This window comes from Ammodytes marinus (assembly GCF_949987685.1).
Source record: "Ammodytes marinus genome assembly, chromosome: 7".
Classification (NCBI taxonomy): Eukaryota; Metazoa; Chordata; class Actinopteri; order Uranoscopiformes; family Ammodytidae; genus Ammodytes; species Ammodytes marinus.
In genome coordinates, this window is record NC_137211.1 from 16769158 (window position 1) to 16797042 (window position 27885).

Here is a 27885-nt window from a genome sequence, read left to right on the forward strand (position 1 = left end):
ATGAGAACAGCAGGAAGAGAAGAAGATACTGCGATGTCTAATAGATGGTGAGAGCGGCAAGAAGAGGACAGAATCCACCTTTTTTCTTTTCTTTGTCGCTTGGTTAGAAAATGAACATGTCAGCACGGGTAGTGTTTGGAAAGGCGCGCTTGACTCCCGAGCAGCTCTCCTTCGCCTTCCCTCACACAGATACCCTGAGGAAAGGCGGCCGGTCTGCAGCAGGAGAAAAGAGGAAGATGTTCTTTTCTCTCAGATGTCGACTGGGCGTCATCAGAGGGAGAAGCAAAGGTAAACCCCACAGAATAGTCACTTTTATAGAAAGGGAAATGGTCATGTATACTGTGGCTAGGCATGTGAAGTTTTAGTTATTTGCCCATTAAAGGTGGAATCAGCGATTCTGGAGAACGCTTGTTTTCATAATCAGTGAAAATCTCCTCCACTATGCTACTTAATGTGTGCGTGCTGAAAAAATAAAACCAGGAATATATAGCCTAGGCACTGTACAGGCATGTTGCTAGCTATGGTGGGGCCCTTTGTTTTTATACCCTTTGTTTATACCTTTATGACCTCACTCTTTTAGGAAGAGTAGGCCTATTAGGGCCACACACAAAATTGAGTTCTGACTTTTTTCTCAGAATTCCATAGTTCTAACTTTAAAGAGGACCTATGATACCTTTTCGACTTTTATGACCTATAAACGCTGTTATAATGATTTATAGTCATGTTTAACCATACTAGCGTATCAAATAATTACGTACATGCATTTAGACGTATTCCCTGCTGACCGTCTGAGGTGGCTGTGCAGAGCGCTAAACACTAGGGCAGCCGGTCGAGAATTCACTTGTTCAAATCGGTTCAAATTTCCTGCCATCGTGTCGTCACGTTCCCGGATTTTTCCATGTATGGTAATGCTGCAACGTGGTGGCGCGCTCCGGCCATGCCCCCACCTTCCTGCTCTCAAATCTGCCCGCGCGCTGCTGAAAGTGTTGCGGAAGGAAGGTAACCAATCACAACAGAGTGGGGTTTGCAGGAGGGGGGGGAGGGGGCGGAGAAGCACAAAGCCGAGTGTGGACAGAGACTGCTGTGCGCGCTCAGATGAGAGGAAGAGTTTCCCGAAAATCTACATAGTTTTTTGTGATGTGATTCGTGTCAGGTTGCTCTATAGCAGTTTTTAACAAGAAATTAAGACCAGAAAAGTAGTATAATAGGAGATCTTTAAAGTCAGGATTCTCAGAACAATTTTCTTTTATGTGTGGCCCTAATCCTCTTCCGTACTCTTTACATGGTATGGTATTAACACAGGATTTTATTTTTATTTTTTACAGCACATAGGTAGCTGATCGTGATGAGATATTCACTGATTTTGAAAAGCATTCTCCAGAATCATTGCCTCCACCTTTAATACAGTTGTTAAAATAAAAAAAGGTTTAGTTGTCTACACAAAATTACACAACTTGAACAAGTTTATCTGTATTTAATTCTCTGTATTTGTGCAGCAGGCCTGTTAAACTTAGCATCTTTCAAATATGGGCTTAAATGTGATGACTTGAAAGGTGGACCTTAAAGCTTGAGTGTTTGTGACACATCATGTTCATCCTCTGGCTCTTTGTTGATATGTCCTGGCTGTCAAGTGAATCAGTCATGTTTTGCTTTCAGACTTTCCCTTGCAACTGGATCCCATCACCATGAGGTGGCACTGTGGTCAATTTGATAGAAGAGCATTCAGGCCTATATATGTAATGAAAATGTAGGTTATTTTCAGAGGGGTTAGTCTATTCATAAAATATGGGAGAAATGTAAAAATCAGCCCTGAATAGCTAATAGAGCCAGAGGTCATCCTCTTGAAAGTCTTACATATTTATCACCTATTAAGTATTTTTTTCTTTTAATATTCATTCTGTCTCTCTTAGATTCCTCATTCATTTTGCCATCCTGACCTCTGCTCACCTGCCAAGGTCACTTCATCTAATCACTGCATTATCACTGGCTCTACATCAATAATGTCGATACCTGCTCTAGTGGGAAGTGCATATAAGAGTCCATTTTTATTATAACCGACGTCTTCCCAGGGGCTTTTATCAGTGCAACACTCTGCTCCTTTTTCTCTCTTGTCTTTATTCTGCTGGAAATTAATTAGTCTCGCTCTGAAAGACTACATTCGCACACATTGTTAATGGGGTATTAAGGACAAAAGTCTCTGAGGAAATTATCTACAGAGAAGAGTATTGTGTCCACTGGAGCAGCTGACTAATTAGGCTCCATCCATGCATCCAACAGCGGGTAGAAACATGGAAACTGTTTGTTTTTTAATCACTTTACACATCTGTAAAATAAGCAGTTGGCAGAGTGGAGTTTCTAAGTTCACAGTGTGGGTTTGTTGTATTGCATGTTTTTTTTTTGCTGCTGTACTTGTATCTTTTTAGCGGGGTGGGGGTGTTTATGTCCCTGGCTCCAAAGTCTCAGTAATGACAACAATTTGTCCGCAGAGATCAAAACAAATGAGGCAGAAGAGGCTCAGATGGGCCGCCGGAGAGGTCAGAGGAACGCGCCTGTTGTCGTCGGTGGGTGCAGTCAGTGGGGGTCTTGAAGTGGCAGGCGTCAAGCATTGTGTCAACGACAAATGGTCGGACAGGTGTGGGGAATTGGGTCAGTCATTCAGACCCATTAGTGCCTTTGTCTTTGGTTGGAGACAGTGGGCCCAAGGATATGCAGAGGATATTTTCACCCTCCTAGGGCTAGAGATACAGGAATTTGAGAGGAAATGTGATTAATTTACATACAATCCCATTCACTTCTCTTTTAGCACATCACTCATTTATTCTCACACGAGGAGAAGTGAAATCGGTCATCACAGCCTCGTACAAGACAACTGCAATTTTATGAATAACATTTCCACTGCTTGACATGTCCTCAAACAGGCAGCTGTTCCGCATTTTGCATATGCATTTTGTTTATTGTGTGTGTCTGTGTATGAGTATGAGAGGGAGAGAGAGATACTCGCACTGCGTTGAGTGAGAACATACATCCTCTACAAAATGGGTGCAGTCTCAAAGTGTGAAAAACGTGACACAGTGCAGGGCTTAGTCTGAAAGTGAATGTGCAGGTGGTGTTAATTGTGCCGAGATATGAGTGTGCGGGGTGTGTGTGTGTCTAATTTGTGTGTAGAAGTGTGTGAGTGGGTTTGAGGGTGTGCGTATGAGGGGTGTTTGACTTGGTGGGAAATGGATTAAGAGTGAGTTTGTGGCTGTGTGTGTGCATGCGCTGAGGGAGGGAGTGACTATGGTGTGTGCCTGCCTCACTGAACCCCTCTGGCAGGGGGAGAGAGAGGGAGCAAACACGCTCACACTCACTCTGGCTCTGTACAAGAGAGAGAAAGGCTGTGTGTTGTTAGCTCATATGAGTGTATGAACGGGGGATGATAAACCCTCTGGAAAAGGATGAGTGATTAGTAAGAATAGCTCAAAAATGGTACCACGGCGAGATGGCAAGAAAAGGAAATGAATCATCGCTCTCCTCCTCTTTGGGATTTTATAGACAAACAGAGCTTGGTAGATTTATATTGTTCAAGGATTGAGAAGAATCATCTAACAGTGACCTCTTTTTGACACCAAGTTTAAAGGAAGGCCACCGAGGACCAGAATCTGCCTTGTGGAGCTGGGGTTACAAAAAGCAGGAACGAGGGGTTAGGAAAACGACGGATGTAGGGGCAAAGGAATGAAGAAACGTTTTTTGTCTGAGCGTCTGAGACTTTTTTGTTTTACCTCAGGTGGAAACTCCGCTCTCTGCCCACTACTACAGATCAGCAAGGTTACTTCCCGAGGGGGGCTGCGCTGACTAAACTACAGCCATGCTGTGTGGTCTGAGGAGGGACACCAAGAACTGCATTGGTAAGAGCAGCACGCTTTGATCTAGACAGAGTCAAGGGGGTCGGCTTGTGTGTTGTAGTGGAGGATTTGTGGCAGGAAAGGGGTTGTCATTGTCAGTGATCATTTGCAAACATGTAAAGAACAGCTTATGTCCTGAATGTGTAGTTCAGCTAGGGTGGGCAGCTTCCGCAACTAAAAGGTATTACCCCAATGATCATTCCAATTGATTTTGAATTTAGAATCATTATGATGCATGTATTATGGTTGGATAGTTTCAACAAGACTTACATGTGACTGGACTCCACCACCAGCTTTGCATACCATGCTGCCATATGTAATTGGGGCAGATATAGCAACTGGGTTTGGCGGGCCCAGGTTATAAATAAAGGTTTTACCATCTGAGAATAGCATTATGATTTCATTGTCACTGTAACCTACATTCTGGTGGGTTATGAGACTGATGGCATGGAGTGCCCTGAATTAACTCAGGAGTTAATTAATCTGCCACATATTAATATCATATTGTTGTTTCACTCAGTTTTGACGCTCTGAGGACATTTACATGCAGCACTTCTGGCAAACCCTCCCTGCTATGCCAATAACTAACCTCCTCTTCAAACTACAATATCTAAAATAGCTGTTTCATTGTTGGGGCTGTTTATTCATCCGCTCCGTCCTGATCTTAGTTCTGGCCGTTAGGTTGAATATGGTTATTTTTAAGCTGGAGGAGGATGGCTGGGGGATGGCTTGACGGTACAGTGGGCGCTCAGTCACGTGCGGAGCGTTGGGTCTGTGTATAACCCAGAGCTAATGTTGCCTTTTGACTGCAATGACAGCTGCTGGACTGTCAGGGGCCCGCAGGAGCCCCGCGTGGTTACGAGGCATTCTGCCCGGCCTGATGTGTTTGTGATGTGTCACTCACTTTGCGTATGTGTGTGTGTTGTGCCTCACAGCTACTGGGTATATATGCGAGAATGTGTCTAAATTAGTTTGAAAATACCATCTTATGCAAATGTCTGCCCTATACAGGGCCATGACATGCAGAGTGCAGTGAAGATACATCTGGAGTTAAGGGTCTGACTCATGCAGCTGTGTGCGCAACAAGGCTGAATTTTCTTCTTTACTCCTCATATAGAGTTGCCCGCCCAAAGGTTTCAGATCAGAGAAGGTTTGGAAAAAAGGGACCTATACCTCTCAGCTGTCTAAAGGCCTCATCTTCAGCTGTACTGGTGGATGTGGAAATTTGATGTGGAGAGATAGAAGGACGTGGGTTTGATGCCTTCCGAGCACTGGCACCCTAGTATGGTCTTTACGAATCAGCACAGATAAAGGACTGAATGGGGGAATGTCATTTTTCATGTCAAATTGATGTACAGTTTGACATGAGATGTTCCCTCTTAAATGATGACAGTTCTAATTTCAGACCTCTGGAGCACATGGAAGTAGAGCCTGCGTTAGTTGACCAGGGCTTTTCAAAGTTTGACCTGTAGGCTGTTGTGCGACATAAATGAAGTTTGCATAGGTAGATTATTTTTCTTTGTGTTATACAGTAGGTCTATATGATAGACAATCATAGGCTGAGTATCAGGCACTTCCTGTTTACATCGGCTAATACTATTAGCCGATGTAAACAGGAATGTTTTCAGTGGTTTATGCTGTGGGGCCAAACTACAGCCCGAAATATTTATTTGCCCATATTTGTATTCAAGTTTTGGCAAATTTGTACCATTAAAAGTATGCCGAATAAAGGGGGGCGCCCTTAGCTCAATTGGTAGGGCGTCCCCCCCATGGGCCTCGGCCAGCAGCGGACCCGGGTTCGATTCCAGCCCGCGGTTGTTCTCTGCATGTCACTCCCCTCTTTGCCCCATTTCAACTCTGTCTCTACACTATCAATAAAGCATAAAAATGCCAAAACAATATCTTAAAAAAAAAAAAGTATGCCGAATAAGCAGTTAGCAGTTGCTATTTGCAATTTATCCATTGATGTATAGACAACTATCAATGCATTACTTTGACACTGAAGACATCCAAAATACATTTTGGAGTTACAATGACTTACTGTTACCACCTTTTGTTCATATTTATGGACGTTTAAATTCACGTGTGTTATGATTTCCTCTGGAAGTTAGCAGATTTCAATTTTCTCTGCACCTACATTATTCTAGATGAGGGTCTGGATTTCCAGGCTACTCTGGAAGTACAGGGCACTCTGAAACTAAAATACCTGTATATAATGTCTGTGTTCAGATTTGATTCCGCAAATTGTATCTAATGTCGCGCTTACGATTCATACACAGCCTAAATGCCACCTCCATGAACACCTGTGTCCATTGTTTTTTGTACGACTCCCATCCTGTCCCTTACACCTAATCCAGTATCTCTGTCTCTCCACTTTAACAATCTGCAATATAAATTATACTCTTTTTGAATATAGGTTGTGTTTTAACCAGTCTCTGTACTGAGTAGTATCTGGAGACTTTCACTTGTGATCATTTAAGTTGCCTGTAGTGTAAGGCACTGACATGGCCCCTCCACTCTTAAAAAAAAAGGACTTGGAAGGGCTCCTGATTTAAGTTTGTAATATGATGTTCAGTCACTGTGCCTGACAGTTGAAAAGGTAATCCGCAGTGGACAGGATTAGAGAAGTGCCAAGTCAGTTTCCTTATCGCGGTGACTGCTGTGCTGACATGCTTGTTTGGCTGCATTCAGGTTCAGATGGCCGAGTAGCGGCTCTGCTAATCTGTGGCTAACTCTGTGCCGTGTCAGAAAAGGGTCCCACTCCACTGTAGGTTAAAAAGAAAATGGCTTTTGAAAGCAGCTGCTACAAATGACATGAAAATGATGATTTCCTCTCCATGCAAGAACAGTCCATTAACGGCACGCTGTTCCTTCTGGAAAATTCCTGTCCTTTAGTGGTTTGCATACATCAAGCTCACCGCAAATGTGAACAAATGTGTACATTTCACTGCGCATCTGATGTGCATGTGACAACTAAAACCCTTTGAATCTTTGTATAAAAATGAATGGTTTTCATGGTTTAGTTCCTCTCTGTCTCTGCTGCAGACAGAGAAGAGATATTTTGAACTCTGCACCCCTTTTATAGGATTGCTGTGGAAACAGAGTGGAGTGACCCACTATAGGGTCCCGATTTCAGCCTGACCCACTCTGTTTGAGATGGCTAAATGCCTGACGGACGGATGTGGCTGTTGGCTAAGTGCTGCTTCCCCCCCAGAGCCCTCATGCTACCCAGGGCTCAAAGCGTTAAGGTGTGTGCAGCTGCCATGATGTGCAATGGATGCCCGCGCCGCTTTCAGCCTCCTGCGGCAGAGTTCCCCTAAATATCACCACAGCGCTTCATAACATCATTCACCTCCACACTTCCCTGCTGTCTCCTCAGATGAAGGACCATACTCCAAGGGGAGCAAGGAGCCCGGGGCAACTGACCAGTCACATTCGTCCCAGAGGCGCAGCTTCTCAGGTAACTTACAGTCTACACTACAACATCTTTTAGTTTTCCATGATTCATGCTATTGCGCCCACATTCCCCTGACATTCCATCTTTGACTAGGATCTGTGTCCAAGTGCATGTAAATCCATGTGCCTCCTTGTCTTTTGCTTGATCTTGCACTGTTTTGTATGCTTAGATAAGGTGGAAAAAAGCGCTTGTGTGGCATACCTGTCATTTGCACTAAACCGCACTTGGTAGAGTTCACGCTGACAATCTAAAAGCACAGCACAATGTGAACCACGAGACAGAATGAGTCCTCTGATGACTCTGAAGAGCCACATGTCCATTAAGGTCAAACTCATTTTCGTCCACGTCACAATACAAGTGGATTTTAATTTATAACCTGATGAGTTGAGAATGTTTTCTTTTTTTTCTTAACCATCTTCCCATGAACAGTTTTTAGTGTGGTCTTCACTGACCTCCTCCATCTCCTCCTCCTCTTCCTGAACCTGTCACAAACATTCTCTCGGACTGAGGGATTTGGCAGGACAAGGGAAAGAACGTGAGAAAATATAGGATGTGCTCGTGTGACAGAGAGCATTTCTTTGAGAGATTCACGAAAGGAAGGAGTCTTTTGTTGCCTCTCAGCCAGGGTGATGCTGTCAAGCAGACGCTAATGCTGACTGTGGGTCTGTGCCCCTGTGTTTGTGTGTCTGTCAGCAGATGAGTACAGAGGAGTGACCACGGTGGACCTGATGAAAAGGGAAGGCAGCAGCCTCGGCCTCACCATCTCCGGAGGCTCTGATAAGGATGGCAAGCCCAGAGTGTCAAACCTGCGGCCAGGTGGGCTAGCTGCCAGGTGAGATCTCTGCTCTGTGATGCAGTTAAGACCTGGCAACCACTGCGAGCTGTAGTTTTGCCCCCACAAATGTACATGTGTTGCAAAGTTACACCAGCTCGCCCTTTAAGTGCAGGGCTGTAGGCTTTGTGTTAGGTCAGCTCGATGCTATCTCACAAAGTAATTCTCTTCATTCAAGCATAGTCCCCAAGAAACCAAGTAAGAAGGTTCCAGGAATTTTAATTTTGTTTTCCTTTTTCTTTTGTCAGTTCATTTACATTTTTTAGGTTGCTTAATTAAGATTTGATTAAATATATTTCCCCCAATATCAACATCACAAAAGGAAAATTAAGTGGAGGACTAAAGTTGTATGATGATAAGGCAGCATGAGATCTTAAGTGTATCACAAAGACACACACACAAACACACACACACACACACACACACACACACACACTTGTAAACAGGTTTAATGTGGCAAGATATGCCATCGCTTGTCAAATACAAGAAGGTTTAAAGACCGACACTGTGCTAATTCTTTAAAGCTACTCGTCTTTCAATAGCTGACTTCATGCTTTTTGCGGCAGTGCTAGCTAATTTACTGGGTGGAGAGACACTCTACAGAGAGAGAGCGAGAGAGCGGCTTTGACATTTTTCGATAAGACCGGACCTGATTAGGGGCCGTTCGGCTTTACTGGTTAAGACGTCTATCTCTGTCTGCTGTCAGCAGTGATTGGGAGTTGCCCAAAGGTGAAAGGGGCGAGCCAGGCAGCGCATCTATTTAATTAATTTGCTCTCCAATGAGCGGCGTGTTGACTCATAATGTCATATGTGAGACACTACCTACAGTCATCTCTTGTCAGTGTCTAAAGAGAAGACGCTTTCAGGCATCCCACTTCACCCTCCGTTCACTATTCTACTATTCCACTATTTGTGTGTTAGTCTGCGATACAAGAGTGTTTATAGTCAAATTATCATTACTGTCTGGACACAAATCAATCAAACCAACCTTGATTAATTGTGACAGCATAAGACAGCAATTGCTCTATTGACAACTTCCTCAGCTGTCATTTCTGTAGTAAAAAAAAAGATGATAATCTGTCCGAATATTAATTTCAGATTAGACAGTTGCATCTCATTTTGAGTGTGACAGAATCAACTTGTTTGAGCTGTTCTTGTGCCCAACTGTGACAAACAGGTAGCTTTCAGTGAGTTTAGGGAGATGAGAAGGAAAGCTGTGAAACCCAAACAATTAGATGAAGGTAGCCAAAAGCTACTTTGAAAAAGCTGTGGGTGAATGCAGAGAGCGTTGATGATGTTCTATCTGTGCGTCTATCACTATGAGCCACTTCGCTCACATTCCAGATGTTTTCAGTTTTATGGTGATAAAAACAATAACCTTTTCAATAAGACAAAGCCATTAGATCAGCAAGTAATACAGAATTAAAACATAAATGAGTGACACATCATACATGTTGAGCTCTATGGGGTCCCTGGTGATTTTAGGGGGTCCCTAGACAAGTTTCCCACTTTGGCTAAGTAAGTAACCCAGCCTGGATCTTAATGGTCTTTTCCACAGGAGTGACCAGCTGAATGTAGGAGACTACATCAAGTCAGTGAACGGCATCAACCTGTCAAAGCTTCGCCACGATGAGATCATCAGCCTGCTGAAGAACATCGGAGAGCGAGTTGTGCTGGAGGTGGAGTACGAGCTGCCTCCCTTCGGTAGGTGTAGTTCTGAGGGATGAATATCCTGCCTGACGGCCCGACTAATGCTCTCAGATTTTGAAAAAGGTGCTGCCATTAGGCCAAATGCACTGTATTCTTTTCCCGAATGTGAAAGGGAGGAGATTGGTGAATAAATTAGCTCTTTTTAGTTAAAAAAAGCCCTGGCTCGAGCCCACATTTTGTATCAAGTAGGCATGTACTATAGGAAGACGAAACACAGAAGCTGTTAATGTCTCTCCATTTATAGTCAATGTGCACATTCTGAAAGCAGCGGCATGCCACCTGTCAAAGCTGCATTCCACTAAGAATAGACACATGCCACCGAAACAAGCGTTGCACATGGTGGAGAGTGGTATCAGCCAGTGAAATTGGAGTGATTCACCATCTATAAGTCGCACACATTATCTGCAAATCAGCATTGGCATAAGAGTTAATAAGAAAAGGTACATGGAAGTGAAATATCAGCGACATATCATTTGTATGTGCCGTTGGCTGGAAGAATGTCAGTGGCTATACGAAAAACCAACAGTGGCATACCATCCACTAGAACAAGAGTGGCATACATCCCTGGAGCAAGAAACCAGGCTGCTGCTCAGTATCACTTTGATCCAACACCTCCTTTTACATGTGTTCCTCATGTTCTTCAGTTTGTCCTCCCACACCAACACATAATATGAAATGTAGGTTTAAAAAAGAAATGACTGATTCTCTGATATTCACGTCAGAAGATTTGTAGATATACATGTTAAAACTTTGCTGTACTCTAAAAACTGAACATTGTCATTGTGAATTCTAGTATTTAAGATTGTGCTGAAAGTACAATTATAACCTGGACCTCTAAAAAAAATTGTAAACCAATTTTAGCCCCAATTTAACCTGGACATTTAGACATATTTTGACCTGCAAATCACCAAATCCATTCTAAATGGATTTTCTTGATCAAGGCGCCAGTCTCAGAAATAGTCAGTCCCCGGGCGCTGCACTGTGTGCTGCTCACTGCTCTTAAATCATGTCCATGGGTCAAATACAGACAATTGATTTTCCCCAACTGAGATCAATTAAACATATTTCCACCACGCGTTGTTCTTTCTGGCGATTCAGCACTTTACAGCACACTTCAGACGACACCAACTAATCAGACTTTTGCGAAAGCTTCCCACATTGCAGATCCTTCGTTTTGTGTGTTGCTTTAGAGGATGAGAATAATAATCTTTGTCTCCTCTCTGCTTTCAGTCCAGAACCCCTCAGGAGTCATAACCAAAACCATAGAGGTGTGTTTGCTCAAGGAGGGGAACAGTTTTGGGTTTGTCATGAGAGGTAGGTGGGCAGTATATTTTTGTGTCAAAGCTTCAGTGAAAATAATTTGCTTTGTTTTTTATTTATTATTTATTTTGCTGTGATTTTAAAGGAGGCTTCCATGAGGACTGGCGCAGGGCTCGTCCTCTTGTGGTCACGTACATCAGGCCCGGAGGTCCCGCTGACAGGTGAGGACATCCCAGGACGGATGAATTAGTGTTTGTGTTACAAGAGTAACTATTCATGTGTCTGAGATGCCTTTTATGCCTCCATCATGCATGAACGAGCCTATTCAAATCATTGAATGTGTTGCGTACACATGCTTGTCTATTTAGTGTGCGTTACTCATTTCCTTATCTTTGTCCAAAATCAAAATATTTATTTTTCACCCATGTTGAATTAAATTCTCAAGAATTCTGAACGATACCAAACGCACAATATTTTGAAGTGCATGTTATTTTCTTCTGCATTTGGTCCAAGCTCAGGCCGTCGCACACAATCTGTGACACATGCAGTGTGTGCTATCTTCTAAGCAGAAAGGGCACCGCTCCTCCCGAGGCTAATAATGCAACATTGCACTTTTCCCCATGAAAACTGAGAGCGCCATCACATTGGAGCAAACGTAATTCGCCATCAAAGACGTTACGGCCATTTATCTCGTTTATCCTTCACCTCACCTGGGAGAGAACACTCATGTGGAACCGTTTAATGATTTGCCATGACTGGTGCTTTAACGCTTGCATGAGCATCCTGTGCTGGTCGCTTATGTCTTGATATCTTTCTCTCCCTCACTGCTCTCTCTCCCTCTCTCTCTCTCTCTCCTTTTTGTGTTTCTGCAGAGAGGGCACACTGAAGGCCGGAGACAGAGTACTGAGCATAGACGGCATGCCTTTAAACAGAGAGAAGCACGCTGACGCTTTGACCATGCTGATGCAGAGCGGCCAGGAAGCTGTGTTCCTGATTGAGTATGACGTCTCTGTCATGGGTGAGCACACACACGCAGGGAATATGTGGAGGCACGGGAGGCCAGCGCTGCTCCGAGGGTAAATAATGTGGCCGTTTGGTTACGTGGGTGTGAGCGAGTGTCTGCGCTGGAGAGACGCCACCAGGGGAGTCACACTGGCCTGTGAGCACACTTCTACAGGGAAAGGGTTGATGGGTAATATTGAGTGTTTTATCGCAATGTGTGGTTCTATCTAGAACACAACAATAGGCAGACATTTAACAGCATTTCTCTAAGGATACATATTTCAGAGGGGACAAGATCACAAACTTTCCCAGCAGTGTGTATTAAAGGGGCACCCCAGTGATTAAATAATACAGTTCAGTGAACTCGGGGGGATTCACAAGAAAAATAATTTCAAAAAGTTGCAACATGTCCTGATTATCAGTCTCTGGAATGAGTACAAGCTCCAAAAGTACCTGAATCCTACATTTCCCCTTATGGCAATCTTATGTTAGAGTCATTTTGTTTGGACTTCCCAGCCTGATAAACTATCTTGTCTTTCAAACTCCATGTAATGTAGGCTTTCTGTTATGCAATCCCCATATCCAGGCTGTGATATCCCTATGACATTACTATGATGTCATTTGGATGACGTCACTATAGTGTCATCTCATCCAGTCTTGCGAAGAACACTCCTTTAGGGCCAAAGAAGACATTATACAACTGTTTTAACAGCATTGTAACGATTTAACTGACTTTACAGTCAGGTCAATAAATATTCGGGTGTTGGCACAATTTTTCATCATTTTGGCTCTGTATACCCCCACAATGGATTTGAAATGAAACAATCAAGATGCTATCATTTGAGGGTATTTACGCCCAAATCATATAAGCGGTGTAGGAATTATACTTCATTTCGACACCAGGAGTCAAATGTGAAAAGGAACAACCTTTAACCCCGATCAGTCTGACTGTTAACTCTGCACAGAGCAAATCAAATCTATTTCGAGCTTTAAAAAATATCCTCACCATTGGATCAAACAGCAGCAGAATATGCCACTGAAGACAGGAAGTCACTACAGATTATATCTGTCATGGTATCGCAAACTCTGCACTGCTCTGTGCAAAATAGGGCAGGTCACCGAGGACAGTTACACCCTTCTGTCTGTGGAACTTTAGGATTCAGACAAGTGAAGTCAGATAGGGTTTACATTCTATAAGAAGGACGTATTTTATGACTGGAATCTGGAAAGATCAGAATGTGAATTTTCTGTCTTAAACTAATTAAACTTTTTGTCTGTTGCAAGTCACCAAACATTTAGAGAAATCATCACACACACACAACATCACTTCATAATCAGGTGATGAATGCATAAATATTGAAGTGGCTCTTTATCATAAGTCAAGACAGTTAAATCTCTTAAGACAATTAAATTGTTTTTAATTAATTCAAGTAAGGGATAATTATGAAACGTACATAAATGATGATGCCCAAACAGTGAAATATTTTGGTATGGTGCAATACATTCAGTAGGTTGACCGTCCCTCGCCGATGTTTGTCTGGATATCTACGTAAAAAATTATAGTAAAAAAAACTATTTGCCACCTGTGGTGTAAATGTCTCTGTTGTCAGTTTATTGTTGCATAATGACAACACCAGATAAATGGAAACATGTATGTCTAAAAGGACATGATTTTTGGGTGCAATGCTAGTAAGCTCAGGAGTGGTATGAACCATTTGATTAGCAATGTAATGGGATCTTTTTATTGTTGGTTAAGATTCTTAAAGACACATATTGTCTACTGGCTTCATCAGCACTCAGTGATCATGTTGACTTCTATCATTTCTGTGTGTTTCAGAAGCGGTGCAGCAAGCCTCTGGCCCTCTGCTGGTGGAGATAGTGAAAGGCCACTCCGCCAGCCTGGGGATCAGCCTCACCACAACATTATACAGGAACAAACAAGTTATTATTATTGACAAGATAAAGCCAGCCAGTGTGGTGGAAAGGTGAAGATGCCTCTGTCATAGTACTGATCCAAAGTCACTTTCTTATCAAAAACAAACACTTTCTTGTCAACAATCTGCTGCCGTCTCACCCTCTCAGGTGTGGAGCGCTGCACGCAGGTGACGTCCTTCTGTCTATCGATGGGACCAGCGCCGAGCACTGCTCTCTGATGGAGGCAACACAGCTGCTCGCTAGCACGTCTGATGTCGTCAAACTGGAGATTCTCCCAGGCAGTCACAGCAGACTTCCCATCAGGCCGCAGGACACAGGTAGGTCCTGGAAATAAAAATAGCAAAACACTGCAAATCTCTGTAAGACGCACATTTGTGAAGCTAGAAGCTATTTCTACACTTCACTCCACTTTACAGTATCTAGTTACTGGCTAGTTACTTTACAAGTGTTGTATTTTGCTATTCATACTGTATTTTTACTTTAGTTATAGTTCTATTTTAAATACAGGATCTTTGACTCGAACACAGTGTCGACCTACATTATGGTATTTATACTTCATTAAGGGTCTACAAATATCTTCCACTTCTGTGTATAATGTAAAATATATCTATTTTGGCCCAGTATGTAATACTATAAAATCTAAATGTAAAGTTGTTTGACACACCACATATTTTTAATATTTGAGTGTAAATATGCAAAAGCGAAAATGCAGAGGACAAGACTGACTAAAATATATACAGTTGTACAGACATATGTAATGTGACTGCTCTGCTCTTAGCTATTTCACCTACAGTTGTAAAGATGCCTGCCTGCCTCCCAGCTGCCTTCTTCCATGTGCTATGAATCAGCCTGTGTGTATTTGTGTGCATTTGCATGCGGCCTGCCGCAATCCCTCTGCTCTTGTGTACACTGGGCCTCACAGGCCAAGCGTGTGCACACACACACACACACACACACACACACACACACACACACACACACACACACACACACACACACACACACACACACACACACACACACACACACACACACACACACACACACACACACACACACACACACACACACTTTCTCGTCGGAGATCATGTTCGTGCCATGTCTTGCAAACATATTTGTGGGTCAGCAGCTGCAGGGGCTCGTTAGCATGTGAGCACGGGAAGAATCATGCAAAATGACAACGGGAAGTAAGATGTAGTTTAGTGTTAGAGGGTCGCGAATCCTTTTTGTTCTACTTTTGTTTGTTCTTGGCTCTTTTTTTTGTCTTCTCCAGCCTACGGCACCTCGCTTTTACTTTTATTTTCCAAACTCCCATCAGTTTTTTATTTAATGTGTATAGTTTGGTCAGTTTCTTATGTGTGTACAGTTTTAAATCCTCTGAAAAAGACATACAAATTAACACTACCCAAGACTTCTAAGATACTTATGTGGACCATTAAACACAAGCATCCCTTCTCTATGACATTACAGGCATGTATCTTGTCTTCAGAAATTTCTATTCAATAATGATTCACTTCTTGATGAAGGCACCATTAAGTTATATTAAACTGGTATTTTCACAGCTTCTTTTCCCCCCAGGATAAGGCGTGATTTTTAAGTTGCAATTTGTCTAATCTCCTCTGGGGATTTAATAAGACTGATATGGCCACTAAGAGATTAGGAGTTAATGTTTCTTTCCGCCAGCGTGGATCGAAAACACCATTTCTTGGAGAGCTTCCCCTAGGTGAGCTTAACGTAAGCCGCCGCAGCCAAAGCTTTGCGGGTTTTGATTGAGTCTGATAGAAACTAGTTCTCTGGAAGAAGAGGAAAAGGTCCAGAGGTTCTCCTGTGTGTAGTCTGATTACACACAGTTGGATTTAACCAGGTTCCCTGAACATGGCAAACCACCCAGTCGCCACTGCAGTCAACCATGTTTCCAGCAAATCCCCCAACCATGTGAGCGAGTTGTCAGAGATTAGACCCCCAGCGAATGAAGCAGCGAGGATTACTGTCATATGTAACACTGTGACAATTTTAGCTGCCCAAATCTGTAAAGCAAAGTTAATTTTTGAGGTGTGTGTGTCATGCAGGGGGTCAGTTGTATTTCCTTCAAATGCTTCTCAAATAGTCTTACGTTGGGACTGAACGTGCTGTGTTACACAGGCTTTGACACCACCGATAAAATGCCTTTAATAATTAACAACCGTATGTGCTCGTCGGTTCCTTCAAAGCGGGAAAAGTCAACAGAATTGTTTAAAAGAAGCACACAGGATATTAATCGCACGGGAATTAGTTAAAACACGTTGAGACCAGAGTGTCTGCCAATCAGATGCAGAGACAGACATCCTGCATCATCAGCAATCAAAGCTTTCAGCTGCTCCCAATCAAGGTCAGGACACATGCCTCCCAACAGCCAGAATCACACACAACAACATCACTGATGCCCTAGCCGTCAACTGACTAAGACTAAGTTTTTGCACCTTTAGAAATGAAATGATAAAAATGATCTCCAGTTTGCACTCCGAGCTTGTTGAAGCTTGTTGGAAGCTCGCTAGAAAAAGTAAGATTTTTTCACCACTTCCCATTCGTCTGCATGTGTCTAACTGATGACTCAGAAGCTCATCAAATACATAAAACCACAGGATTTGATCTAGTGTACCGTGACGAAAACATGAAATATCAATTACTCGCGCTCTGAATTATCCCGCTGGCACTGTGTGGTGTGGTACAAATTTAGACATGGGAATGAAAGAATGATTTCACGGGTAGAATTTAGCATAGTGTACAACAGAGGAGTGGATCTGGTTAACTCAACGGATGTTTTTTTGTTTTTTGTTTGCCTCTGTACTACTGCAGTAAAAGTGCAGAAGAGCAACCATCATCACTGGGACCAAAGCAGCAACTACTGCCATCCCCCACATGCCAGCCACAGCAAGACATGGAGCAGCCCAAGCCACCCACACAACCAGCAGGACCACTGCAAATGTAAGTTGTATCAAATGTGACAGCACTGCTGCTGGCAAGACACCATAGCAGGAGACTTCTTTTTCTTTTCATTTTGTTCCATCTTTTCCAAGAGGTTTACTCCAACACTGTTAGCACATTTCTTTCTTTCGGGGCATGCTGTTGGAGAGAACATGAATAAAGATGCCACGGTGATGTGGGTTTGCATTAAACTGTCCCCAGCCTTCTGATACGTGTAGTGCTGTGTCTCCTTTCAGCTGTGGTGAGCGGTGGCTTCTCCCCTTCCTCCACAGCCACCTCGGGCTTCAGCAGCCAGGGAAGCAACACGCTGCCCTGCCCCATCCCTCCTATGGCTCCCAGCAGCCCCCGCAGCTCCACCGGCAGGAGGAGGAACAGAAAGAAGGACCACAAGAGCTCTTGTATGACCTCTTTATTGATTTGTTCTTTATAAGAAAGAGTTGGCACATCCAGACTACAAAGAATCAGACTCCCTCCTTTTAAACCTATAGTGTGTAGTATTTAAAGGTGGAGTCAGCGATTCTCGAGACCACTTGCTGTCAAAATCTGTGAATATCATACCAGTTTACAGAGCCTAGGCTGTGTTTTGACACCAGTGCACACACTTTTCAGGCAGGTGGGCAGGTGGCGGATTGTGAGGAGATATTCACTGATTTTGACAAAGTGATTTTGACAAGCGTTCCTCAGAATCGCTTACTCCACCTTATAGTGGAACAGGCTTTTTTTTAAATGTTATCTCCTGAGGTGGGATTGGCAGTGCCAGTTTATCAGGTACATCTGATAATAAAATCTAACATAACAGCCTTACAGTTCATCCTACCTTCATGGTTCAAGGTTATAATTGTAAGCACACGATAATTCAACTTTATGATAATTTTGAACACTGTAGTTCCAGATGCCACTGAGCAGATTTGGGTTGTACTGTCAGGTGTTTCTGTTATTCTGTCCTATTTATATCAAAGAAGACACCGCTGTTCCCAAGTGCAGCCTCACAGGGACCGAAACATGCCATTTCCCCCCCCCCCCCCACTTTTTAGCTGTTTGTTTTTCAGTGCTGTGAACATCACAAATTAAATTCCATTCACATCCATTGCATTTGAGTTTAGGTAGAAATCTCAATCACCAGATAAATAACCCCACAAACTATCTGTAGGGCAAGATACTACTAGAGGTTAAGTGAGAATATTTATAGATAAATATATATATATATATATATATATATATATATATATATATATATATATATATAGATATCGTTATTAATATAGGCAAACTGCCCCCTTTTAAATAATACATATGTTGCTGCTGTTAGAATCACTTTTCCCTCCTGTTCTGCCCCCTCCACGTTTGAACAGGTTTGTCTGATCATTGATGTAAAAGTGATTGACTTAAACTCTGATATGTGACTCATTCCCTTTCCATTCTCATGTCATCTCTGTGGTTGCATGTATTTTCCCCTGATCCTACTCCTACCCTTTTTTTTTCTCACAATCCTTTCAATGCTCTAAATTCTGTGCCACATTCCCCCACTAATATCTCTCTCTCTCTCTGTTTCTCTGTGTCTCTCTCTCTATTTTTCTCACCATGTCCCTGTAGTGTCTCTGGCGTCCAGCTCAGTGGGCCCGGGCGGTCAGGTTTTTCATGTGGAAACGAGCGAGCTTGTCCTGAGGGGGGATCCGCTCACAGGTTTCGGGATCCAGCTGCAGGGGGGAGTGTTTGCCACGGAGACCCTGTCCGCTCCCCCGGTCGTTCGCTTCATCGAGCCCGACAGCCCAGCTGAGAGGTAACGCGAGGGAACACCTAACCCAGTAAACAAATATCATATAGGGTGTCACCTTGGACTAGACGGCCCCAGTGCTAATCAGTCAGCCGCACGTGATGAAAAGCTAATTTTAGCCTGGTGCCTCCAGTGAGTATTTCAGCTGGAGGGCAGGTGCACCAGAGAGCTGCATTTGTCTAATGAAGTGGCTCCCAAATTAAGGGTTGGGACCCTACAGAAAGGGGTCACAAGTAAACTTTTAGAATAAAGTGTACAGACAAAATGTACTCTCTGTTATGCAAAGACAGTGTTTTCTTTTCTTTCTTTCCGATCTTTGCCTTTTATCAGTAATGCTGGCAACTCTATCCATGAGGCATCGATACAGCCATGGTAAAATCTCCCCTCCCTATATTGATCTGTATTGATCAAGTCTACACAATGCAGTCTAATTAACACACAGCTCCGATAAGGCCTGTGCGTTTTGTATCCGTCCTTGTCTAGCGAGATTAACGATGCTGTCTGCGGGCAGTGCAGGGCCGTCTCCCCTGGGTCTTGTAACATGATTAGTCCAGCAGCAGTTGGACAGAAGTGACTCAACTAAAGCATCTGACTGTGGCATTGGTGTCTCTGCCTCCACACAAGGTTAATGAGCGACAAGTTAGAGAACTAATATCAGTTTGACAGTGTTTTTGAGGTTTGACCCCTGCAATTAAAGGTCTGACTAAATGTGTGATATCTGTGATTTGTTTTTTTCCTATGTGTGCCTATGCTAGGGTGAACAATGTTTTTAATTGACGTAAGGTCAGTGTGCACTGTGTTAACGTTAAGCCCTGGCAGCTGTATTTCATTTTCTGGATGGCATTTTAAACATGAATGTGTCAGGCCACACGTCATTTCACCAAAGGCAGAAATACCAACAAAGCCACTATGCTACTCCTGTTGCCCTTTTGACACCTTATTAATCAAATATAAAAGGCAGAAAATCAATCACCAAGACTTAATGTGTTAATTAATTAATTATCTTGTTCTTCTGGGGGACTCACCTGCCTTACTTGCTAAGACTGATGTATTGGACTGTATTAGTTTTAGCTGTGTAGTTAATAAACAGTTTTTTTCTTTCTATGAACAGGTGTGGGCTGCTGCAGGTTGGCGACAGGCTGTTATTCATCAATGGGATCCCGACTGAAGATGGCACTTTGGAAGAAGCCCATCAGCTGCTCCGAGACGCCGCTCTGGCCAACAAAGTCACGGTGGAGATTGAGTTTGACGTTGCAGGTATCGTACTGTGTGGATAATTTCTTAATGTGAGATTTCTTGCATGTTTGTGCTTTTTTAACTTTCATTTATTTTTTAAAAATTTTTTTAAATCCCAATTTAGAGTCAGTGGTTCCCAGCAGTGGCACCTTCCACGTTAAACTGCCCAAGAGGAGAGGGATGGAGCTTGGCATCACCATCAGCGGTGAGTTCTGTGAGCATGGAAGCATACAGCAGGGGGCAGTGTTGCTCAATAATCAAGCCTTGCACGTTGTAAATTTCCTTTCAATGAATGTTCTGTGAACCAGAAAACTTGCAAAAATACCAAGAGGGGGCACACCTCATTACCTCTGAATAATGCCGGCCCGCATTCATTATTGCTCTCTCTGCTCTAACTGGCCCTGAAAGAGGAAACAAAAGAGGAAGCTGACTGGGATTAGTGCAAAAAAAAGAAAAAGAGAGGGCAATTGAATGATTTAAAAGGGGTTGAGAATCAACATGATTTTATATTTATATCATAAAACCTAATGTAAAATAAATAAATAAAAATCTCTTCTGTTTTACCAGCAAGTAAGAAACCTGGCAAGCCCCTCATCATCTCTGACATCAGGAAAGGAAGCATAGCACACAGGTATGTCCTCATCACACATGGCTAAAAATAAATAATACTCATTAAGAATAATAATGAAAGAAATATAAAAAAGGTCTGTAGCTTTCAGGTCATAGATTACTTCTTAACTCTTACCATTTAAGGTGACGTACACTGTCGAGGAGAATTCATGAACCGAATAAAATTGTAATTGTGAACCCATTGTGTAATACAAGCCTAATTTTGAATTTGCCATGAAAACTGGTTCAGTAGGGCAGAGTAGCTACATTTCAGGAAGGGCTCGGGGTTGATTTAGGTTGACGGTGAGGTTACAGCAGCAGGCCAATAGGATCCTCAACTGCGTCAGTAAAGAGCAGCTCCAGCCAGTCCCAGTATATACAGTAGTTGTGATCTTGTGTTGCTCTGGTCTCTGGCAGAACAGGCACTCTGGAGCCAGGAGACCGGCTGCTGGCCATCGACAGCGTGCGCCTGGAGAACTGCTCCATGGAGGACGCCATGCACGTCCTGCAGCAGGCCGAGGACATGGTCAAACTGCGCATCCAAAAGGACGAGGACAACATTGGTACACATCCGGTTTTAAAAAACGCCAAACATACATCCAGAATAAAATAAGTAGTGGAAAAGTTACAAAGCATGTTTACTCAAGTATTTGATGCTTACTCTATACTTTAATTCAACTTCATTACAAAGTAAATATTTTCCTTTTTTTTTTTTTTTTTACTCCACTACATTTATGTGACTGCTAAAATGACTATACTCTCCAGAATTAGATAATAATACAAAAAAATGGTTTAAACCTGTGTTTCCTTTTTTGACACTTTCACCTGTCTCCTTTTGAACTTCAGTAATGGATTCAATGTATTACTTTCCCACCTGAAAAAACTCAAAACAAAGTGCAAAAAAGTGAACTGAAGTTTGTGAAGCTGAACTTAGTCATAGAAAATGAAGAAAAGCAGCAAAAAAAGAATATTCCTAAACCTGGAACCAGTAAAATATTGGACTTAATTGTCAATCAGAAAAGCTGACGCTTGATTTTATTTCAATCGACAAATTGTTTCAGCTCAGACAAATTACATAACACTGTATAAAAAGTAGTAAAAACTAGTTCCACCACCACCATTTTTAAATTGTTATTTTACTTAGGTCAAGGATGTGAGTATTTCTTCTGCTCCTGTGTATAAACCATTCAATATTCTGAAGCAGTGAGACTAAAAGGAGAAATAAAGAGAGATACATTTATTGGCACAAACATTTACAGATTGTCATAAAGTGTTCTACACACCGAACGTCACTAGGTAAACAAAATTCACTCCGTGAGGGTAAATATAGCATGTACGCAATCCTGGGTAAACTTGACCCAGTGTCAGTTTTATGGTGGAAATATTATCCAGGTACCGATGCTTCTTATGACCCAGTAACCCACTACTAATTTAAAAATAACACCAGCACTGGGTCAAGTCGACACAAGTGGTAAGTGATTTTCAGTGTGTATTTCCGCCCGGGTCTGTAAACCTGATATATAATCTTGAGTCTTATGCGTGGTATCTGCTGTTTCCTCCAGATGAGTTGGAGATGTCAGGCTCTATAATCTACACAGTTGAGCTGAAGAGGTATAATGGACCACTGGGCATCACTATCTCTGGCACAGAGGAGCCATTTGACCCCATTGTCATCTCCGGCCTAACCAGGAAAGGCCTGGCAGAGAGGTGAGTGGAGGGCAGGTGGGGTCAAGACAGTTATTTCAGAAAATGGTAACACCTGGAGAAGGCAAACTACTGTCCTTGTGTTGTTGCGAGATCAGGCCTACTCATATTTGTAGTGGGCCCCATTTTCTTGTAAAATAAACAAGATCTATTTCTGTAACAAGAAGCCTCTTTTTGTCCGTCTCAGTCGGCAGTGCACACTGGCAGCCTGACAGGTTGGCCCGGTCAGCTCGCAGTACTGTCTGGTTCACTCTGGTACTTCTGTCTCCTCTGCTCTGCTAACCTTGCAGGACAGGGGCCATCCATATCGGGGACAGAGTCCTGGCCATCAATGCGGTCAGTCTGAAAGGGAAGCCACTGAGCGAGGCCATTCATCTGCTGCAAATGGCCGGGGAGTCCGTAACCCTAAAGATAAAAAAACAAGCTGATCGTATGTTTTTCTAATTTTCAATGATTACTTTATATGATTTGTTAGTGGTTTGTGAATATGATATTACGACAAAAGTTTCAGAATTGTGAAAAAATATAAGATTGAAAATAGTCATATGAAATTGATGTTATTTTATTTGCGTTCTGGAGTAAGTGAACATCTCCTTAATGATCCACTACCTCTCTGTACTTTTGTATGTTGTTAATGTACAGCCTAGGCTCTGTAACCTCTGTAAGGGTTATGTAAACAAAGGGGCCCACCGTAGCTAGCAACATGCCTGTTTACAGAGCCTAGGCTGTTTATTCACACTGGTTTTTTTTTCAGCGCGCACACAGTACAGACAGGTAGTGGATCATGAGGAGATTTAAACTGATTTCGACAATGCCACGCATTCTCCAGAATCGCTGACTCCCCCTTTTAATGCTGATCTAATTTTCTGCCCATTCCCAGAGTCTGAACGCAGGCATCTTTCGGACAGAGAAGCTGCATTTTTAAGCGACTTAGAAGATGAACTGACGGACTACCAGAAGCCCAGCAAGCACTCGGAGGTCTACTCCGCCACTGTGCCCAGTATAGACTCTGCGATGAGCTCCTGGGATAGTTCAGGGTTTGACGCAGGCTATGGAAGCCAAGGTGAGGTCCACAGGATGCCTGCTGTCTTTAAAAAATAAATGGGCATCTCCCCTTTTGCATCTAACAACAAGGTCTTGTTTTTTTCAGGAACTTATCTTCACAAAGCATCTGATATATTACTCAATCCAAGTGAGTGGCGGCGTTCACAGCACAGGAGCCAAACTAGCTCTAGCTCTGCAGGCCTTGTCCACCACTCTGCGCTGTATGATGGGAGATTCACGGAGGATGAGTGGGACAAGATACCTGGGTAGGTGCTCTGTGCCGACAGCTTCCTTCATGTCAACATCTTGTTTCATGTCAGTGCAGCTTTAAGTGTTTTTGACTTCACGGTAAGCAACATATTTCATTTAAATCATATTCTGTGTGTAAGCAGTGGTGGAAATAAAATAAACTAGTTTGCACTTATTCATGTGCTTTCATTTTTTAAAGTGTTTCCATTTTGTTACTTCTACCTCTACTCATATACTTCTACTCTGCCACATTTCAGAGGGAAATGTTTTACTCTACTACACATTTGACAGACACAGTGTAGTAGTTGCTCTTAAGATTGAGACTTTATGCAGAAGCATATGATGAGCTTATTTTCTAATAAGCTTCTTTGACTTTGTTTAATTTGCAAGCCTTAATTATCAAAGAAAACAAAGAAAAGTCCAAAAAATCTTCTGTGCTACCAAATCAATCAAATGTATCTTATGAACCTTTGTGGAGGGCCCCCAACCCTGGGGTGGAAACCACTACAGAAAACTGTGTAAATAGTTAAAACACTTCTCAACCAGCTGTAACGGTAAACAAATTGTTGCACAGAGGCCAATGAACTACAGAGTGCTTTTACTCTTGGCCGACATTACATATTTTCAAGTTGATACTCGCTGCTTTTACACTTTCATGTTGGTACTTTTACTCATGTAAAGGCTCTGAGTACCATTTCCACCACTGTGTATGAATACAAGCTTCTGTGGTTTTCTTTTCCCTTCTTTGGGTTCACTGACAAAGTCAAACTGCACTGTGTTAATTATTTTCTATTCATCTCGTGTGTGTTGTGTGCTTTGTCCAAACTGTCCTTTTTTCTCTTCTTTCTCAGGTATTCTCTGTCTCATCTGCTTTACTAACTGCCCACAAGCTCTTTGGTGTTTCACATCTTTTTTCTGTCACCCTTGTCCACAACAAACAAACAAACAAACAAAAAAACACTTCCTCGGAAAAGCACCCCAAGGATACATCAGCCTTATGTCTCTTTTTTTTGCCCCTCTGAACTTTTGTGTCACGTGCTTTGAATTTCACTTTTTTTTTTTTTTTGAGTTGCGGGGGGTATTACGTAACTTGTCAAATTGAACTCTGTTAAAGGCTTTATCTAATCTAGCGGACTCTTCAGGCGTGCAAGCTTACCACAAGTGAGGAAAAAGTCCCAGTAAAAACCCTGAGTGTTCTTCCTGAGAATTGGGGAATTTTCAGCACACAGCCCAAAAACTGCATTCCCCCCCCACGTACTGCAGCGGCCTCGAGACCGCAGGGCCGCTCTCATGTTCTGGTTCCTGCGTTGTCATAGATTCGTCAGCCCCCCACGTTGCCATGGCACCCTGAACCAGGACGACAACTTCTGGTCCCAGGCTCTGCAGGACCTGGAGACCTGTGGACAGTCAGAGATTCTCAGGGAGTTGGAGGTAGGCCCCAGCTCCTCCTGCCCCTGTTCCCTCTCTAAAATCCATATGCTTTGTCCTACTTATACATTCATAGGCTGTTGTCGACCTAAATGACCATGCCGGATTAAGCATTATGATAATCGCCAGTGTGTAATCTGTTATTAAATCTGACGAGGCAGGCCGGGCTGCTCGCTTCCACACTGACCCGAGGAAGGCTTTGGCATAATCGGGCTCTGTAATATGTCGTTGTTGTGTGTTTTTTTTTTTTAACTTTCTAATACACCATTAATCCAATAATCCCCTTCTTTTTTGACTCTGTGCTCTTCAGGCTTCAATGACAGGTAGCGCTCTTAGTCTGTACCTAGAGGAGACCAAGACCAATGATGACTCGATGTTTCAGTCTGAAATCAGTCCCATTAAGAGGGAGGGTGTCCATGGCGAGTGTCTGAACAAAATCAACCTGAACACGTTGACTGGAGCCAGAGATGCACCATCCAGGGGCAAAGGGGACCCCTCTGATATCTTGTCCCCTACCAATCTGGAACTGCACAAGGTAGCTCTGTTAGGAAGTGACTTTAAAATGATTTCATGTAGCATAAATAGTTTTAAAACGATATATATTTCGTACATAAGGGCTAGCAATGAAACGCCAACATTGTACCCAGAAGAGGGGGTACAGGGGAAGAAGTAAAGGGAGCAATGACTTGTGATGGCACAATAGGACAAAAAAAAGGCTTGCTGCCTTCTCTATTAACAGTATGGATAGTCACATTGCTTGTTTTAAAAAACGAAAAGACATTACTCTTCCCCAGCATGTATCAATCACCCTTTTAAAAACCAACAAATTAAACTATTTTATAGATATGGCTTTAAAGGAACACCCCTTGATGAACATGGTACAAATTACATTGTCATGAGGGAATTTGCCCAATATTAAGTTTATACCAGTCTCTTAAGCGCCTCCCCGTGCCGGTTGTTATAGTGTAACTGCACCCAGTGGATACCCGGCTAGTCAGGACTTGCAGTGTGTGTATGACAAACACACAAATGACATCATGCATTACCTTAGCAGCTGCACATGCTGACCCCCTAGCGTGTTTGTATGGTCTTATATGTACTTGTTTAGAGGCATCTGTGCATCTTGCTGTGACTGTCTGACTGACTAACTGATTGGGGATGAAACCTGGGCAATAATAACAGAGCACATGATAGTCGTGCTGTGTGGAAATGAAAAATGTTTTGAGTTGACACATGGTATCATGGAAAGTCATCTCATGACCCTCCATTAAACTGTTTCTTGTTATGGTTAAACCTGCTGACCTTGTCATGGAGTAAGTCTAAATCCAAAGTGGGTCAAATGACACAGAGACATGTGACTGTTTAGTGTATATAGAGGGTGCATGGTGGACACATAAAAGACACCTCTACAGTGCTGTGTAATACAGTACGATATATGTGCAACAATTAAGAGGCAAAAAAAGATTGAGATAGTGTTAAATGTTCATTATTAAACCTTTATATTTGATGGATTATCATGGCTGTCTTGTGTCCACAATGTTTTTCATGGGGCCCCTGAATTAAAGAAATAGTTTGTTCACTTTCATTCCAAAAATGAGCTGTAAAAATCAATGCCACTCTCAGCTGTCTGTTTAGATATGAAGCGCTTAGCTTAGCTTGGCTCAGCTTAGCATCCGTTTCTGGTATCCGTTACTGTGCATGAAAAAACACAACAAAGACTAGATACAACCTGTTAATTACCGAGTTTTAGAGGTGCTGTGGGCATTCTTTTGTTGTTTTTGGACAGGGCCTGCCTTACTATTTCTTCCTGTTTCCTGTCCTGGCTCCAGCTTAATACTTAACGGACGGATATGAGAGTGGTATCCTCTTCTCGTCGACGTCTAGCACTTTGCATTTTTTATTTATTTGACATGTCTGACCTAGCTGTTAAAGGGAAATGACACATCAAACTTAGTTGACTTCACATTGAGTCTTCTGAGACATTCTAAAGGCAATATAGAAATATAGATGCTGTTGAGGTGCACTACTCAGAATTCAGCAGGATCCAATATTATTGTATTAAATTAAACTTAGAACCAAAAGTCCATTTAGCTGTCTGCTACATTTATGTAATGAATCCATTCTTATGTGGTGTCATGAATATATTCAGTATAATATCTCTGTAACGCAAAGGGCCCCTGTATTTTCAGGTGACTTTGAGGAAGGATCTTGAGAGCCGTGACTTTGGTTTCAGTGTGTCCGACGGGCTCCTGGAGAAAGGGGTTTATGTCAACATGATCCGCCCGGATGGCCCCGCTGACCAAGCGGGGTTGAAACCTTTCGACCGCATTCTTCAGGTATTGTTGATTTTAACTAAAGTTACGTTTGAAAGTAATTCAACATTCTGGGAAATGTGCTTATTCCCTTTTCTTGCAGAAAGCTGGATGAGAATATTGATACCACTCTCATGCCTGTCCATTTGATATGAAGCGACAGTTGGCTTAGCATAAGAACCATATTGACACATTGGCTGTTGTACACCTTTCACCAACAAAGACTAGCTTCATTAAATGTGATTGCAGTAGTATGTTAAATGATTTCACCAATTCTGATCTTCCAGGTGAACCGTGTCAGGACCAGGGACTTGGACTGTTGTTTAACTGTGCCCCTTATAATAGAGGCAGGAGACAGCCTGGACTTGGTCATTAGCAGGAATCCACTGGCAGCTGCAGACACTGGGCTGGCCGATGACTGTGACGACCCCTCAAACTCGCTGTTCTGCTTCCCCGAGCGCAGGACCAACAGCATTGCCCTGTAA

General features: G+C 42.7%; 1 protein-coding gene across 1 annotated transcript; it reads left to right on the top strand.

Moving 5' to 3' along the window:
- Nucleotides 1–110: 110 nt before the first annotated feature.
- Nucleotides 111–27885, top strand: LOC307252860 (glutamate receptor-interacting protein 2-like; the record flags this gene model as incomplete). Its single annotated transcript, XM_080030682.1, has 24 exons — nucleotides 111–288; nucleotides 7264–7344; nucleotides 8038–8173; nucleotides 9732–9877; nucleotides 11114–11197; nucleotides 11289–11364; nucleotides 12016–12161; nucleotides 13983–14130; nucleotides 14228–14397; nucleotides 16916–17044; nucleotides 17281–17442; nucleotides 18638–18824; nucleotides 19930–20075; nucleotides 20179–20259; nucleotides 20622–20685; nucleotides 21081–21226; nucleotides 22226–22370; nucleotides 22658–22797; nucleotides 23248–23430; nucleotides 23518–23677; nucleotides 24977–25091; nucleotides 25399–25623; nucleotides 27278–27424; nucleotides 27688–27885. The coding sequence occupies 24 exons, from the start codon at nucleotides 111–113 to the stop codon at nucleotides 27883–27885; spliced, it is 3393 nt and encodes a 1130-aa protein (XP_079886808.1).